The sequence below is a fragment of the Phoenix dactylifera genome, chromosome 11 (assembly GCF_009389715.1).
Source record: "Phoenix dactylifera cultivar Barhee BC4 chromosome 11, palm_55x_up_171113_PBpolish2nd_filt_p, whole genome shotgun sequence".
NCBI classification, from domain to species: domain Eukaryota; kingdom Viridiplantae; phylum Streptophyta; class Magnoliopsida; order Arecales; family Arecaceae; genus Phoenix; species Phoenix dactylifera.
The window spans coordinates 540,166-558,434 of record NC_052402.1 but is presented as its reverse complement, the minus strand read 5'-3'; the positions used below and the strand labels follow the sequence as shown (position 1 = coordinate 558,434).

Genomic DNA, 18,269 nt, shown 5'->3' with positions numbered 1-18,269 from the left:
CAATCTTTAAGACGCACAATCAATTACCAAAAATGGTTGATTCATGTCCTCGATTTCTCCGAGGATGGGTTTAAACTCTCATTTTATATAAATTACTTTTGCAAAATCCTTCACATAAGTGCTCTTACATCCTTTTTCTTACGCTGCTACTCTGCCGCTTTCACAATATATGCGCTGTTTTCTTGAGCATAGCGCTAAAGCCACCATCCGAATGCCCTACTTTCCTCGAAGACATATAGCAACTTCCAAGCCGACCTTCCGACCGAGACAACAAATCTATTGATCTCTCTAACAACCTTGTTAGCTCGGTGTCTGGTTCGAGCTCAATCTCAATGGTATAATATTGATGATTGCAATCATGTGAAAGGAAATATTGATAATTATCGTCTCTACTAATTAATATAAATCTTGCTTTCGGCTAATGCACTTATTTTAATTTTCACTCCCATATAATAGTTAAACTAGTTAACATATATTGTGTGTATTCACAATTGATATTTGATAGGCAACTATTGCTTGATAATTTCTTTTACATTAGTAGAGATTAGAATGCACACTCTGACCTTTTTTTGTCAATAATATTGTCAAAACTACTGTTGATGATTCATCTTTTTGGCACAAAATAATTATAGCAATAACACTCTACGAGTAAAGATTTTAATATAGAATCAATTTTGAAAAAAATAGACATCAATATACTTACTTATAAAATTATTTAAAATCTATTTTATTAGTGTAAATAACTTTAAGTTTTGCTTTGAACAACAAATTACTCTCCATTTAGCTCTTGTAGGATTATGACTCTTGTTATGCAAAAACCTTGGAAACTCCCAACTTAAGGAGATTGTTTCCTTGAGTAACTTCTACTTTGAAGAGATTGTTTCCTTCGGTGACTTCTATTTAGAGTCCATTTACTAGAATCCTTTTTTCCTGAAAATTTTAGATTGATATAATTTTTTAATACAGGAATCCAGTAGGGTTATTACGAGAGTTGAAAAGTTCGGAAAATTAGATCACTTTTGTACAAATATTAAAATGAATGAAAGCTGGAAGGTGAGGGATGGAGGACCCTCAATTGCTACTAAAACCACAAGCAGAGTCAGCTAGAGGTGCCTACCCTTCAATGCTCCTCTAAATTCATGCATCCAGCTATCCAAAGAAATTTAATAGGACTTGTCTAATCCAGCTATTACAAGATTTTCTTCCATTCTTTCTTTCTTTCTTTCTTCTTCTTATTCTTTCTTTTTCTTTTTGAGCGCAAAGCCAAACAAGAGTTTGGATGCAGAATTTTCTTTCCAAATTGCTGGCTCAATGAACCATTCTCCTAAGATATGAGTCTGAAATATCTAAAGTACTTGATGTAAGAGGATGCCAGAATCCCTTGTGGTGCTGTCTCAATGTGCATATCCTTTGTTGTGAGCCTATATATATCATGCAAAAAAATTATATTACCAAAGTTTCTTACAAGCAGGTGTTCGGCTGAGTTGCTATGAGCTCAGACGAATAGAGTCAATAAGCCCCTCCATGCACCTTGCCAACTTCCACTAAATTAATGAAACAGCCATACTTGCCAATGTGATCACGATGGACCTGCGGAGTATGATCGTCCGCATGATATCTAGTTTGGAAGTCTACAGCCACCATGTCCATCAATAATTATGTATTGTTTTATCTTATTTTAGAACAACTGTAAATGAATTATTCCTGAGCAGCGAAATCGGAAGTAATTAAGAGAGGTGATGCAGGGCAATCAACAGCTGCAAGTTTGTAACCACAAACAGGCACAGGACATCCAGAAAAAATATGGTTCACTCTATTGAGAAGCGCTGAAATTCCAGAAGTAAAACTAGGGCCACCCAAGAAAAACGTTCCTCAAAACATTAAGCATCCTTGGATAGCAATATACTCTGGCATCGTTGCCTCTCCTGTCGCCTATATAGCTTCTATGTGCAACATGGGTAGGAGAAAACGGAATGAAACTGCTTGATTGAATCCCTGCATATTATTTGCAAGAGAGAAAGGGTAGCAGTTATTCTGATGGAGCAAAATTTTGAGTCCCTACTAATTAACTTCCAATAGCATGAAAGATCCATCTTTCCACAAACTTCAATCACACACACACACACACAGAGGACCGCTTTCCGTTAGCTGCAGATCCCTGAACTAAGCTGAATCAGGACCTTGGATTCACATAACAGTAGTACAAAGACATGGATTATCTTTGGAGATAATATAAGTTTAAAAAGGAAAACAGGAACTTTGAAAATCGAATCCAACAAACAGAATTTCTAAGAGAATTAAGAAACCCCATGGCATTAAGTATGATTAATAGCTAACTTGAATGTGTTCATTTCTCAACAACAACAATAACAACAACGGCACAAACAAAAAAATGGAAAAGTTGACTGTCCTTTCTTCAAGCTAGTTTGACAATCATCTTCTGTATCATGAGTTCAAATTTATACATTATGTTTTTGCGGCTCAGGCATTAACTTCTTATCATAACGAGAAGGCAAGACACTAGGCATAACAAAGAAAAACACCTAAAGCAAATGTTCATAATTTCTTTGACTTAAGCGTTCTCTGATGACACAACTAACTAAAAACAAAAAGAAGACATCTTTCTTTGTGAGGTATAAGCTTCAGTAATACTTTAATGATAAAAACATACGAGCTAAAAATAAGAATCATTCTACGTAACTAGAACATCATTTTACATAAGATAGTTTGTAATAACAAAATCAATATGTTATGATCTATAGCAGAATACTGACACAGATCTTTCACTTCTGTGTCAGTTAAGAATATCGCTGAAAATTCATATCAGACAGTTTCTATCATGAGCTTTCAGTTATAGATATAATAGTCTGTAGTAATGCAATAATATGACTCAGATTTTGACCTTGCACCTATGTCAGAAAGAAAAGATGAGAAAAAAAAAAGGACATTCAGAAAGAAAAGATGAGAAGAATGCTCCCTTCACTTTAGTAATGTACAATACCATCATCAAGATCTTCAGAAGAAAATAGGAGAAAAAAAGAGCCTAATAGATGATATCAAAGCAAAGCTTAGCTTCCAATTTCCAAGCCTATGATATTATATATAATCAACATCAAAGCATTCAGCTGGTGCAAGTCAATTAAACAAGAATTCTACTAACATAGCATAGTCAACATCAAGATCTTCAGCAAGAAAGGAAGAAAAAAAAAAAGAGCCTAAGAAACAAAATCAAAACAGAGCTGAACCTCTCATGTCTATGATATTATGCACAATCAACTCCAAAGCATTCAGCTTGTGGGGTTGCACAAATCATTATCAATTGCCACTAAAATGTTCCACATGAATAAGGTCTCATATCATGTTGCCACCTTAAGCAAATTATGAACACAACTACTAAAAGAAAAAGGAGGCATTAGATTGCTAATAATATATGAGGAATCATACCAGATCAAACATCAACTTGCACAACCATAAAAAGACAGAAGCCCAAGCTTATGCATCTACAAAAGTAAGTATATTTACAGCCACCCATAGCATCCATGTCATATAACTAATTCCTTGGTCATGCTAGTTGTACCACATTCTATATTTGTCTTTGATCTATGAAATTGGGCACAAAGATGGTGACCAAGAAAGTGAGAAAACACATGCAAGAGTCTGAAATAGCAATTACCATACCATCCAACATTTTGTAGGAAAAAGCTGACCAGCAGTTCAAACTTTGGTTGTGAAATTGTGGACCTGCTTCTCAAAGTCGTACTAGAATTTGCATAAAATTACAGGACAAAATCACATGATTATAGCATTCCAAGCATTGCAAATATATGCTAGTGTAACTTACATTAAAACTTAATTGAAACCATTAGAAAAAAATTATGATTTAGGAGGTCTAACACAGCACATAGGAGCAGACTTTATGATTACTTGTTTTTCCTTGAATGCATTAAATGCTAGACTAACTGCTGCAGCTAAGGTTTTATCATTTCCTCCGAAGCTGATCAGAAATCAGAAGGGGTGGGAGATGCTAATTTTTTTTAAAAAAAAGGGAACCCCACAGTCTTGTAGCCCTGGGGCCATGACCAACACATGCAGGTATCTACAAGTTGATAGCTTTAGAATCAAGTTATCTTATAATAATAACAAAAAAGCAGAGGGAAGGGTCCGTGGTGCAGGCCATCAATGTGTACAACATCAAAATCCTTAAGTTTACAACAATATAACCCCAAAGCTCTCACCCATGGAAAACATTTGATTCCAATTGTATCTAAAGCAATTAATCAATGGATAGAAGATTCAAAGGAATGGGTCAAACCAACAGACCACATTGCTAAAGTGGTCCTTATATAGACTGCCGGTTTGTTGCGCAACTATAGGTCGCCTCGACAAATGACATCTCATATTGATCATTCATGGTTCTAAACAAGAAAGCAACACTATGATCAATCCACTGGATTACCTACCAAGGCAAATGTTATCTGTTCTACTCATCATAAACACTACAACATAATGTCAGACAGTACACTTGATCCCATGCTACAGTTATATCTCTCAAGGTCCTGCAAACTTAACGGTTACATGTTATTCAGCTCACAGCATCCAAGCACCTCCCTCTCAAACACAATCATAGTTAACTACTCAATTTCTCAACTAATACAAACTCTACATGCTGTCTTCTCCTTCCCTTCAGCCTTAATATCAAAATGACAAATGGGAGGATTACGATGGTTCTCGTTATATGTACCAAAAACCCACAAAAGAAGAAGAAGAAGAAGAATGGGAACCAAAACCATACAAACAAGCATTCAAGGGATAACCAGCTTCTTTCCAGCATAGATGGTGTTTCCCATGATTCCATTTGCTTCCTTGATCGCATCAATCGAAACCTAAAACCCACCATATGGCCACCATAAGATTTGTTCTACATGTAAAATAAAGTAGAAAATGATGTTTAATTTTTCCCTCAAGAGAAAAAGAACCCTACCTCGTACTTTCTGGACAGATCCCAAAGAGTATCCCCTTTCTCAATCTTTATTATCCGAGCTGAAGACGACCCACTTCCGAATCCCTCCTCAACCATGGGCTAACATAGAGAGAGAGAGAGAGAGAAAAAAAACATCTTAAACCAATGAAATTAAGTAAACGGGCTTATCCCTACCACTTCGAGTGAAGACTGGAGACATTACCTTGGAGAAGTCCTGGAAGGGGGTTTGAGGCCGCTGGGGTTGGCCGGATTTGGAGAGGAGGGATTTGACGATGCTGACGGCGATGCCGGAGAAGACGACGAAGCCCACAGCCTTCGCCACAGTCGCGTCCTGCGACCCGCCTTTCCCGCCGGCCACGTCGTCGCGGCCGCCGTTGACGGGGGCGGAGGAGGACTTGGGAGCCGAGGAGGGCATTTCGCGGTCCCCGTCTTGGTCGCTCCCGTTTGTTTCTTGTCCCAACGAGCTATAATAATCACGCTGTCCCAACTCCGAAGGCTAGCCTACTGGGTCATGACTCATAACCCAGAACTACGGATCTGGGTCGTGTCAGCCCGGAAAGAGCTAGCCAGGCCCATGAACTTGTCAGCCCACCTGGGCTCTGGGCTGCTAATGTTACCTGTCCGGGCTTTTTTTTTTTTTTTTATTTTTGGTGCTAAAATCGATGGTTCTTATATATCTTACACGGATACATCCAATAAAATCAAAAAAAAAAATTTCAAAATATTCTAGGCAGCTCCTCATCTCCAACTGATATGGTGCCTCAGGAGTGATTGTCCACGTAAGAAGTTGTTTAATCCGCTGTCATGTTTGCCTTCCTAAATACGCCTCATACTCTCCAGCTTTGGATTCATCTCCTGTGAACAGTCCCATACGAAATACCAAGAAGCATAGTTTCTGGCCAGTTGCGTCCACTCCCAGGGAAAGGGAGGATTGAGGCTCTGAGAGTGCCATGTAAGCAGACGTCAAGAGTCAAGAATAACAAGCTCCTCCCACGAAAATTCATGATGGGTCCAGAAATTTGGACCCCAATTTTCTCCTCCTCAATATATGCACGCATAAGTCATTGCTATCACAATGAAGGGATCCGGAGCTTCACCTCTATCCGCACCCTCGTTCCCCTCAAAAGGTTCCGCCTGATGCTTTCTGGTTATGAGAGAAGGTCGAACTTCTCTTAACCTCACCCGCAGTACTCATACCAGGACCTCCTTAAAAATCGCGCCGTGAGGCATGGGAAAATAGAAGGGAAAACTACTAACCGCCAGGCCCTCACGGTGGGAGAGAACGAGAGGCGGAGGAAGAGAAGGAATTGGGATCGCATCGGATTTTTTTCTCTTTCCCCTTCTCGAAATTGCTGATGGCCCAATTGCTCTCGCCGCTTTGTGCGGACTCGCTCGTCAAATTCCAGAGCCCTTCGCCGTCGTTCCTCTGCTTCGGAAACCGGCGGCGGAGCTTAGCGCAGACTGCCCACCACCGCCGCCGCCGCCGCTGCTTCAGGAGGCGGAGAAGAGATGTCAGGATCACCGCCGTAGCAGGTGATTCGTTCTCGGAAGATGATATAGCGGATGACTATTACGCCGTTCTTGGACTGGTAATTTAACTCTCAACAATTTTATTTAGTACCTTCTTTATATATATATATATAAAGAACCTTTGCTTTTCCAACAGTAATTTGCTGTCTGGTTAACCTTTTCGTGAATTCGAATGTTGTGTCATGTTTAGTTTTAGCTGAGAAGTGTTTGCTGCTTTAATGTTAGCAACGTTTGGTAATACTAAACCTGATACAAATCAAGGTTCGTCGGAGAAATGGCAATGGAAGCGGAATGAGAATATTAAAAATTATGGTTTGTAAATTTAGGATTGGAAAAAGAGCTGTACCGTACGCGAAATGCTCAACGAGGAGTGGTTCGTCTACCGAATGATTTAGGAAAGTTTATAAATCTCTGAATTCCTGTTACATGTCAATGCTTTTGTGTAGGTTTGAGTTAGATCTGACTTAGGAGAATCTGCGCTTCTAAATTTAGGACATAGGAGAGAAGGTTTGGGACAGTACTTTTGAATAGGATTAGTGATCTCAAGTACTGATCTTTTTTTTTTTTACGTGAATACGGTTATAAATGTTTGAAATTACATGTTCACACTCATAATTTCACTATTTATGCATATACTATTATAAATTATTTCTTGTCACACTTATATCTTCGACGTCACAGTTTGGTTGATGATGTCGGTGTAACTAGAATTTGATTAAAATATATATATTTTTTGCATGTATATTTTTATAAATTATTTCCTTTTGTATGTTTATCCTTATTGAGTTAATAGTATTTCAACCATTTCAATTTTAAGCAGCTCGTTTTTTCATGCTGTTAGATGGTATCTTGACACAAGGTAGATGTGCAAAGGAAAATAATTTATAAGAGTATACACAGATTGTAAATTTGCGAGGGTATATATATGCAATTTTAGATATTTATAAAGGTATACATACAAAAATTTCAAGTCCTTTTGTTATGTTTTTGAGCAATTGTAGTTTCTTAAATTGGCCGTCCATGAACAGTAAAGTTTTTACTGTGATTAACTTGCTTAAGAGGAAGTGGAAAGGGAGCTTAAGATTGTTTTTTAGTAAATTGCGCTTTAAGTTTTTCTTTGGGATTAATTATGGGCCTAGTGTAGAGTTATACCTTTTCATTAAATGGAGGTTAAAAAGGATTTGCATGGTGACTGACATTGCTTGGGACTTAGTGACAACAGCATGCTTTTGGGAAGATTAGGGGTAGAAATCAAGTTGATTTCAGAAAAAAATATTAAGATAGGGTAGCATCTACAAGTTTTTTTTTCAAACAAATCTATATTGAAATTCAAGTTAAAAATATATTTTGCCTGTGTATACTGTTTAATTTAAGCTATAATGACACTAAATAAGAATATGAACAATTTAATTATTAAAATTATAAACATCAATTGCTAATTGCTATGCAGCATGACCTGTGAAGAAGAAATTAGGGAAAGTTATGTGGAACTAATTTATTTTTTTTTCTGTTATTTTTAGCCCAGATATGGGGTTTCTCTGGTAGCAATAAATCTCTCATACATGTAATAAATCTGCAATTTTCTTCTAATTACATGAAAATAAAGATTTATCATAAAAAATTAATTTCGTGGCTGAATGCTATGTAGCAAATTGAAATTAGTGGCCTATAAAACATGAGTGCGCATATTTGTGACCATTTTATTGATAATTACTATTCACTGTTTTAGTAGAAGTAAAATGATAAAATTATTTCATCTGAGAGTGTCTTAAACAAGTTTTCTGCTTATGTTCATTCAGTTTTAGCTACATACTGAATGTTATTTGTGAAATTTCAAATATAGTTTTATTATGTTTATTCACTTGGATACCATATATTTGTAAGATACAGAATTACTGGAATAATAGATGAATCTATACCTCTGGTTTTAGTACGTTGTGGTCCTGATACAGTGTATAAACATTTATGCATGCCAGCTGCCAGATGCCACTCCTCAGCAGATAAAGAAAGCTTACTACAATTGCATGAAAGCATGCCATCCAGACTTGAGTGGAAATGATTCAGAGATCACAAACTTTTGTATGTTCATCAATGAAGTTTATACGGTGGGTTAATTGACTTGAAACTTAAAAACAGGCTGTTTAAAATCAATCTGTCCTGAACTTTTTAATTCAGTAAGCTAACATGGATCAGGGAAGAGCAGGTGCTTAGTGATCCTGTGCAGCGTATGGTATATGATGAAATTCATGGGTATGCATTGACCGCTATCAACCCTTTCTTGGATGACACTGCCCCAAAGGATCATGCATTTGTTGATGAGTTTAGTTGCATAGGTATGGGTGATCTCAACCCCTGCTTTAAATTCTTAATGTTAAAGCAGTTTTGTAGCAGAAATATTTCTTTCTTCTCTTTGTTAACCAGCTTCTTGATATTTTTGTTGTAACCTAGAGTGATTTTCTTTCTATCATTGGAGAGCATCAAAATGTGATACATATGTACATACATACATACGTACATACATAAATCTTATTTTCGATGCACACAATAAGACAATGAACACTTTACCTGTCGAGCAAGAGTGAATTTTGGCAATCAACTTTATCAATCTGCTATAGATTGGTACCCATCAATAACCTTTGTTTCTTCTTGGTCAAATAGGATGTAAAAATTGTGCCAATGTGGCCCCAGATACATTTTGGATTGAAGAGGACTTTGGACGAGCGAGAGTCTGCAGCCAATCTGGTGATCCTGAGTTGGTTCAACAAGCAATTGATAGTTGGTTAGTGGTAGAGGAGAATAGCTAAAACTTTTTGTTCTTTCAGTGTTCACGTGAAAACTTGGTAGAGTTCTATAATCTCATATTAGAAACAATAATCTTTAAGTGTTGATATTGAGAGCTTCAAATTATCTTGCCACTCCTAAAGAAGTGCAAGTTTGTTGTTACACAACTTATTTTTTTACGAACTCATTCATGGTTTTATTGCCCAACTTAATCCATGTTAATGCACTTTGAGATGCGCTGTTTACAATGCATGATGACACTTGAAAACTTATGCTAGCTGATTGCGACATGCTCAATTAAATTTAGCTTTACCTGGGAAAATAAGAATATCATTATCTTTAACAAAATTTTAGGTGATAGGCTTTTTTATTAGTTCTTTGGGAATCAAAAACCATGATTGTTCTTCTTGAAACATAGCTTTTATGCTCTGTAATGTCATGGAAATTAAATTGAAGACAAGTTTATGTTTTTAGAATCTTTGAATCTCATTCAGGAAATGAAATCTACTCAACCATGCTCTGTTTTCATATATTAAGTTCTAATTCTTGTATAAACACAGGACATGAAAAATGATGCCAAGGTGCAATGCACTTTTTAAGTGATGACATGAGCTTCGGACTTTTACAGTTTAATATATTCTTTTATAGAAACCATCATCCTATTATATATTAAGAACTTAATTTTATCCCATATCTGAGGGAATTTCTGAATATATGATATGATGAAAAGATAGTTAAATTCCTGATTATTTAGTTTTGGAAAGCTTTTTTTTTTTGGGATTATTCTACCCTTTATGCCATGAGGCCCATGAAAGCTTTTACCTTTACATTTTGAGGTACAATTTTCATCTAAGTCATGCCCTACATTGAATAGTTAAAGATTTCAGGATAATTCTTTTTTTATCTCTGTATTATGCTTCAAAATTATTCCATGACTCTTGTCCTGTTCATTTGCTTAATAAACATCCTCAGGTCTAAACTAATTAATTCATAATAAACAATATTTTTCACTTATTCGTAGTTATTTAATATTTTATTGTTAGTAGATATTTTATAATATTATATTTGATCATTTGTGTCAATAATATGTTCCAGCCCAGTTGATTGCATTCATTGGACTTCTGCTGCCCAAATTTCTCTCCTTGAAGATGAAATGCGCAGAATGGAGAGAGTGAATGTAAGATAAATTTCTATGTTTCACTGTCTTCTTCCCCAAATGTATATTCCTGATATTGTCTCTAATGCTAGATCATCATGATTTTCATAAGTTTCGAACAGAAAATATTTTCACAATCTGAGGATAAACTTGACCTGATTATTGTACTAATTGTACCTACTAAGTTGCACAAAACCCTCGATCATCCAAAATGGGATTCCGCAAGTGATTGACGCATCTTAGGTATTATTATCTGTGGTTTTCGTCATGATATAGAGTATGAAGCTAGGCATGATAGTTAGTTCAATGATAATCCATCATGCAGTTTAAAGGAAAGCGAGACTACCAAACCTTAAGAAACATTGATTAAGATGTCTTGCTTAAATTATAGATTTAGCTTAAACTTTCAAACTTAGCAGGTGAAAAGGATATTTGACTTATCTAGACATGAACAGAATCACAAATGATTGATGCATCTTAGGTATTATTATCTGTGGTTTTTGTCATGATATAGAGTATGAAGCTAGGCATGATAATTAGTTCAATGATAATCCATCATGTAGTTTCAAGGAAAGCGAGACTACCAAACCTTAAGAAACATTGATTAAGATGTCTTGCTTAAATTATAGATTTAGCTTAAACTTTCAAACTTAGCAGGTGAAAAGGATAAATTATAGTTTAATCCATCATGGGTGCATAGACAATAACCCAAAGAATATCAGCCCTAACCAAACAACCGGAAGACTAACATTGGCTATTTGAGTCATTGGATGTGATCTACTCTTTCCAAATTGCTTAGTTTCAAAAAATCATATGATTTGGACATTCCTAGCCTGTACATCATTTATGCATTCGGTGGTCAAAAAATGGATAGTTTAAATAACATGAACGAAGCATATTTCTGACTACTGGATGCATATGTCAGGGATCTCCAAATCACGTGATTTTTTAACAGTAAATAGTTTAGAGATAGTAGATGGCTCGTATCATCAGTGTCGTTCCCTTGGTCATCTGGTCAGGAGTGATCTTAACTGGACTGTTTTTGGATTCTCGCATATTAGTTATATATTTATATACATATATATGTATATATATTCATATATAGAAATGTACATACATACATACATACTTGCATGTGTGTATACATCTTTGCATTATTTGATGACAGGTTGATAGAAATATTAGCATGAACAATCATATCATATATTAAAATTATGAGCTATTATGCGAGACATTCTTCTTAGTCAGGAGTCTGAGATCTGTAAGCATTTTCTTTATGAATTAAGCATGAAAGACACAAAGAAACAAAGCAAATCATTTTTTTTCAGTTGATAAGGGCCCAGTTATATTTGCTGTTGTTTCTTTACATGCTAGAGTAATACATTTTCTTTAACTTTGGTAGCTGATTAAGATGCACATGCCCATATATGTTAAACATAGGCAGTACAATTTTGGAATGCCAATCTGGATAGAATTTCTTCTGAGAGCAATAATAGTCCTTTAGTTGTATAGTTTTTAATAGGAAGGTATCATAAAAACCATTGAAATGTGCATGAGCTGTTAGAGTTACAGATATTGTCGAGGTTCCAACTAACCTTTATTTTGTCCTTTTGTACATCTTTGCAAGATGGAACTGAGCCAAAAGTTGTCTTATTGCAAATTAATTGTTTGAATTTATTTCAAGTCTGTCTTCTTTACCAATAGGACATATTGACACATATTAACATCTTTATAAATTTGGGTTGTCATTTCAACAGGTTGGGCTAATGCTTGCAGGAATGGGAGGTTCATCCATTGATGTCTTTAGAATGGTAATAATTATATCTGTTAAGTTTACTTTGAGTCATCCACCAATGCAGTATTGATTTTATCCATGCAAATGATTGTTACTAGACTTCTGAACAAGTTAAGTTCTAATATCAGTTGTTAATTTTTAAGAGCACATTGACTTTCAGAAAGTACTGGATTATGATCTAGGATCATGCTTCAATCAGTTTCATGCACCTAATAATATTTTATATTTACAACCAGAAGAAATTACCATAAACATAAGGCCCTAACTGGCCTTGTTCATTTTATTTGGTTAGGAATTTTGCCTTTTCTTCACCATTCTTATTTGTTAGGCAAAATTCTTTTTGATGCCTTCGTCGGTGAAAATCTCATCAAATCCTTTTTGGCAACTTTTTTCCTGCTTTTCATTATGTTATTGCCTTTTTTTTTAACCCTTACGCATATCTCAATTGGTTCTTCGATCATCTTAACCATTTTTTTCCTGTCTAAGTTCCATGTGCCTCCTCTAAGGTACTCAGTTCTAGCTCTGCCCTTCCTTGTATCACTTCATGTCATCTTCAAATTCTCTATTTTAAAACACTCATATGTATGTCACCTCTTTATTTGATCAACATGAGACTCCTGCAACACTGTTGGCTTTGTCGCATCAACTTCTGTTAAGGAGTGATTTCCATGATTTGTCTATCCACATGGACATACATCTCTACCTGTTTAGCTCATCAAATGGTGATGGGATACATGATCTAATTGTTTGCACCAGAAAACTGAATGTTCAGCAATTTGTTCACCACTTTCATCATCATCATGAGGGTGGGCTGCCATATGGTCAAGTGCAAAAAGACTGGTGGTCGAAGCAACTACACATGTATGAAGGAATCAATAGTAAACAGCCAGGAGTTGGAACCCTGGTGTGCAACATATGAAAGAAAGCCCAACAAACAACAATTAGATTTGGTACTGAATAAGATAGTTATAAGAAAATACTCATTAAGGACTCAAGGTGAAGTGGTGCATGCGATGATATTGAATTTCCATTTAAAATGGAAGGCATGTTTTAAAAAGCCCTAACGAGCTACAAATGAGCTGATTATGACCCCAACATGTCAGTTTTGGGTGTTTGCCATTTGAAGAAGTTGCAGTGGCTGGAATATATTTTGGGTCACTGTTCAATATAAAAAAAGGATTGGGGATAGAAGACACTAGTGCTAGACTTAAGATCTGATGCTGTATTAGAATCTAGACCAGACTCCCCTGATTTTGTCAAACTTTGACCATTTCTGTGGTAGTATCTGCCAAAATTTTTTGGAATCATGTGATAGTTCTGAGCTATCAATGTAGGTAGAACCAATGTCATTTGAATGTTTGCAAAGCCATCACAGAGGGCCAATAACAACAATCCATTTCTCTGATGCTATATTAATTGGGCTGCAACAGTTGGAAAGTTTAATGCAAATGTATCTGCTAATCAGGGGCCAATAGCTTAACATACATATTTAGACCATCTTTTGCCACTCAAATATAACATTCTCATATCTATATGAACCTATGGTGCATTGCTTGCACAAAATAGCTATGTTCACTCCATCCAATATAGACATGCACAGCAGGTCTCCTTTTCTTTATCTTTTTGATTTTGAATTGCAATTTAATAAACATGTTTTTGTAGGTTATGCAGATTATGGATAAATTTATCCAGTGATTTCTTATTGCATTTTTTTTGAAGTCCTGACCATCTTTTTTTACATGCATGTGCTAGGCAAGTTCACGGTGGCAGAAGCGGCAAACAAAAATCCTGGTATTACCACCAGTTCCCTAAGACCTGATCTACACATCAACCCAAATTGTTATCTAAATTACTTACATCCAGGCCCACAATTTCTATGTTTATTGCTTTTCTTTTTTGTCATATGTTGCAATCTCTATCCTTTCACATTCCTATTACTTAATATATTTTCAGTTGTATCATATCTGCCTTCAAAATGATCAGTTCAATTGTTTATTGTGCTTGATTGTTGTGAACTATTTCTAAGAAAAGGCTGGACGATTAATAATTCTGTGTCAAATGCCAAATTTATGGTGCTTTGTGTCAATAAAATTTCTTTTTGTGTGTGTGTGCGCGCGCGTGCATGAATGTGTTTGTGTGAAGAATTTGGTGTGTAGGGAAGCATCAACAATTGTTAGCATATACTAATATCTTTTCAGGGTTGATTTATTTGTCTCATTTGGTAGTAAATCTGGAGCTTATTGGTTGAATAAGGCCCCAGTTTCTCTTCTTCATCTTCTTTGAATCTTAGCTTCTAATATCATTTGCTTGTCATTGCTAATCTTCAGGATTTCATGGTCTGTTTACACATTTTGTGGTAGCAATGGATTCAATGTTTGCATTTCAACATAACGTGGGCATATTTTTCAGATCTTGTTTATGCATTACGTTGGACTTCTCCTTTCTTACGCAGGAAAAAGCTAAGTTGCGAATGATGAAACAAAAGGACTCTGATAAAAGTGGGGCTTGGAGTGATCTTTGGGGAAAGCCAAAAAGTTACCAAAATAGAGGTACTCTTGATAAAAGAAGAAAAATTTCGTTGATAAAAGAAAAACATATAATGAGAACGAATTGGTATGCTTCTTTTGTAGCACTCTTTTGCTAGGTCTTTGTGCTTATATGCTGTTCTTGTTCTTAAAATTGCAGAAAAAATAATTTTATTGGTGGTGCTAGTCTAGGACAACTCTCATCATGTGAGCTAACTACGTCCCAATATTTAGTGGAATGTCACATATCTCTAACTGATAAATTCATGCCTGCACTATAGATAATCAAAACTCTGAAAATGAATTGTGTTGTAGGAGCATGCGTGGTTTTTGATTTTCACAATTCTAGTCCTCATTGAATACTCTCCTAAGCAGCTTGGAACCCCGTAAAAAATCTACTTTCTTTGTGCGAATTATTTATCTTGAAGCTTCCTGCTTTTAGCATGCACATAACAGTAATGCTATTCAAGCAACATTTTTGGCCCTTAGAAAGACTAGCTCTCTTGTCAGCTGTTGCTGGATGTCTGCTTAACAGGAGAGCTGAAGGCAATGTCTATTGTACGTTTCATCTTGGTGACCATTGATACTTGAAATGCTGGGAGCTTTTAGGGTGGTCCTTGATGTTTCCTAGCTGTTAGCCTATATGAATTCTTCCATTTGCATCAGTATACAAGGATCTTGGAAGTATGATGGTGTTCTTAAAGATTCTTCTATATTGTACCCTAGGCCCATATGAATTTTGGTTGTTAATGCCTGCTGTCTTTGTCTGTTAAATTTAACATGATCATTGCAACACACTAATCAAATCAATCTCTTTTTTATATATGCTTAAGACACCTTGTTAGTGTTAATGGAATACAATTGCAATCTCAAGAACTCAACAATTTTGTCCATATAGTTACCTGCAAGAACAACAGTCCAAGAGTTGGAAAAATAGCTTTTCTTTTTTCTTTAGTTGGTTCAAAGATAATTTTCTTTTCTATTTTTCTATTTAAGGTTCATGTGGCATGTACTAAATTTGATTCTTCGCTGTCTCTAAGCATACAAGCACAAAGAAGTCATTTGCCGGTGTGATCGATCGTTGCTCATCAGAATTTCATTTTACTTGGAAAACAAAAAACAATATAAATTCTAATAGAAAAATATGCTGCTGCATTTCATTCCTAGTACATTAATTTGGCAATGGTCTTGTTAACAGAGGAGGAAGCAAAGGAGAGAGCTAAGACAGCTGCAGCAGCATCCAGAAGGTGGAGAGAATATTCAAGGAGGGGCGCAGATAGACCTCCCACCTTCAAACTTCCAGAGGCAATTTCTAACAAGGAATGAGATCCTTTGCCATTGGGTTTCTCCTAAATCACTTGTTCCATGCATATCTAATTATTTGTATAGAGGTTTTTATAAATCAATCTCTCTCGCTTTCTGCTTGCATAATATTCTGAATGTTGGAGAGGACTCCTTGCAGATCATTCTCCTCACTTTCACATGTAGTAAGTGAAAATTCCTCTCTCTCTCTCCCTCCCTCCCTCCCTCCCTCCCTCCTAATATTGATGTAATGAAAAAATAAAAAAGTACTTTTTAAAATATTGCAGCATCTTTTTTGTTTTTCTTAATTGCCTAAATGAATTTGTTTAGGCACCTTGTGCCTAATCCTTCCCACAAAACAAAAAATAAAGTAAAATAAAGATAAAGATAAAGATTGCAGCATCTAAGATGAGGTCTTTGTGCTGTCATTCTGTATTGCATCTAAGCTTGAGAACTCGCTTATGAATTGGCAAAAGGCATTCCTTTATATTATCACGGTTTCACCCTATGAATGAAAAGAGAGGGAAGCAATAACATCGGCAAACCAGCGAGAGGGACGGCAGGGACGGCTAATAAAAACAACAATGATGGATCAATATCTAGATTGAATGTAACAAACTGGAACGAATCTATTAAAGATTTCTACCCGGATAGAGAAAGAAAATGCTGGATGGCAGTAAGTAGCATTCCAGACCCAGTTATCTGACGGTGCATGCAACAGCATGAGCCCATGATTTAAGGTGCTCCTTCATGGCCAAACCATCACTCAGTGGGGGCATATTGTGACAACGAAATGGCTGCCTCAGCCCATACGACCTCGCCATTCTTTGCTGCTTCCAAGATGTATAGAATGGTCTTCTACCATCTGGCCCCAATTCGCCAAAGCTCAAACCCAAAACCGTGAACTCCTCCTTAAACCTGTGTAATTTCTTCATACCCTGTTCTCGGTTGCTCTTTTTCTTCCTCTGCTCCATGAAGGACTCTTTCGGATATTTGGATGCTTCATGATTCTCTGGTTTTGTTGCTTGCTCGCCCGATCCTGCGCCTTTCCCTACAGCTTGGACACAGATGTCTGGAGATTTAAGTTGGTGGGACTGAAGGATTTGAGTAGTTGGTCCCGGTTGTTTTGGCTTTCGAGGGTCACTGGGATGAGAGTCATGGGTATTCTTTGCATTGATGCAAGTAATGGGAGAAGATGGTGAGAGGATATTGGAGAAGAACCAGAGGGAGCCTAGGCTTTCTAAGATGATCTCATCATCCATGAGATCGTGTACAAAGGTGAGGCAACGAATCCGAAGGGAGACAGAGATGGAGCATAAGCTGGAGTAAAGCTCAAAAGGAAGAAGAATAGAAATCGGCCATTTTTGAATTTGGAATGACGAGATGCCATCCTTTAATTCGAGGTGGCAACGGTCCTGTGAGCACGTGATTCCACCTCACAAGGTCAAGACATAGCCCAAAAAAATCAAGATGGGCCCCCGCCACCAGCCTGCTGATTGCTGGAAACACTTGTGCAGCGGATCACAGACTCGCATGTCTGGAAAAAATTGGAGGTACTGTTGTTTATCTTATTTTATTTTATTTTATTTTATTTTATTTAAATTTATCTCTAAAAAGTGTGGTGGGTCCGTCACTTAAGAACGCATGACGAGTTCACAACTCAACATGCAGTCTAGTCCTAGTTGGCAGGCAACAATTTGTTGTACCATCTCTTGTGAATAAAAGATTGGGAAAATGAAAAGTCTCACTTTTTAGGGAGAAGATACGTATAAGCATTAGTTGTGGACAAGGAATAATCTCCCTCATGATAGAAATATGTCTTTTTTAAGTCAATCTTAAGTCTTAACGACTACGTTCCACTAAATGTGATGATGAACACATCCCGGATATCAAGTCTCACCTCCGGCCAGCTTGGACGCTCGAATTGCCTATTCATCATATAACTTAGGATCTAAAATGGTACTCATCCCACGAAGATCAAATCACAATTATCAAGCTAGTTGAGAGGTTTGGGTTGTATCTTTTATATGAAAGAATGATTGATCTTTTTTTTATGGCGTTAATTATAGGATTGTGTCTTGCATAGATTTTAAAGCACTCTGAACTCTTTCATTCATTCATGTGCCCTGATCTTGAAGCGATAAATGGATAATCAAATGATAGATTTGCATGAAAAGAAAAAGGTACAATCAATTTTAG

The 18,269-nt window shown here is 36.4% G+C and overlaps 3 protein-coding genes across 4 annotated transcripts; 1 reads left to right on the top strand and 2 right to left on the bottom strand.

Annotated features, from left to right (window-relative positions):
* Positions 1–1,645: 1,645 nt before the first annotated feature.
* LOC103708977 lies at positions 1,646–5,467 on the bottom strand. Of its 2 annotated transcripts, XM_026805341.2 has the most exons (4): positions 5,184–5,467; positions 4,982–5,080; positions 4,793–4,883; positions 1,646–1,995 (listed from the first exon to the last, which is right to left on the bottom strand). In XM_026805341.2, the coding sequence occupies exons 1-3, from the start codon at positions 5,394–5,396 to the stop codon at positions 4,803–4,805; spliced, it is 393 nt and encodes a 130-aa protein (XP_026661142.2). In that variant the 5' UTR covers positions 5,397–5,467; the 3' UTR covers positions 1,646–1,995; positions 4,793–4,802. The 2 variants fall into 2 exon arrangements, with proteins under 2 accessions (XP_026661142.2, XP_008792331.2); XM_008794109.4 differs by lacking the exon at positions 1,646–1,995 and having other exon boundaries at positions 4,435–4,883.
* Positions 5,468–6,207: 740 nt separating this feature from the next.
* Positions 6,208–16,274, top strand: LOC103708976 (chaperone protein dnaJ C76, chloroplastic). The gene is made up of 9 exons (XM_008794108.4): positions 6,208–6,570; positions 8,488–8,616; positions 8,715–8,844; positions 9,170–9,290; positions 10,388–10,469; positions 12,206–12,259; positions 13,996–14,034; positions 14,696–14,792; positions 15,967–16,274. The coding sequence occupies exons 1-9, from the start codon at positions 6,337–6,339 to the stop codon at positions 16,092–16,094; spliced, it is 1,014 nt and encodes a 337-aa protein (XP_008792330.1). The 5' UTR covers positions 6,208–6,336; the 3' UTR covers positions 16,095–16,274.
* On the bottom strand, positions 16,192–17,495 carry LOC108511380. Its single transcript, XM_017843297.3, has one exon. It carries the CDS (start codon positions 17,330–17,332, stop codon positions 16,769–16,771), a length of 564 nt encoding a protein of 187 aa, XP_017698786.1. The 5' UTR covers positions 17,333–17,495; the 3' UTR covers positions 16,192–16,768.
* Positions 17,496–18,269: the final 774 nt, after the last annotated feature.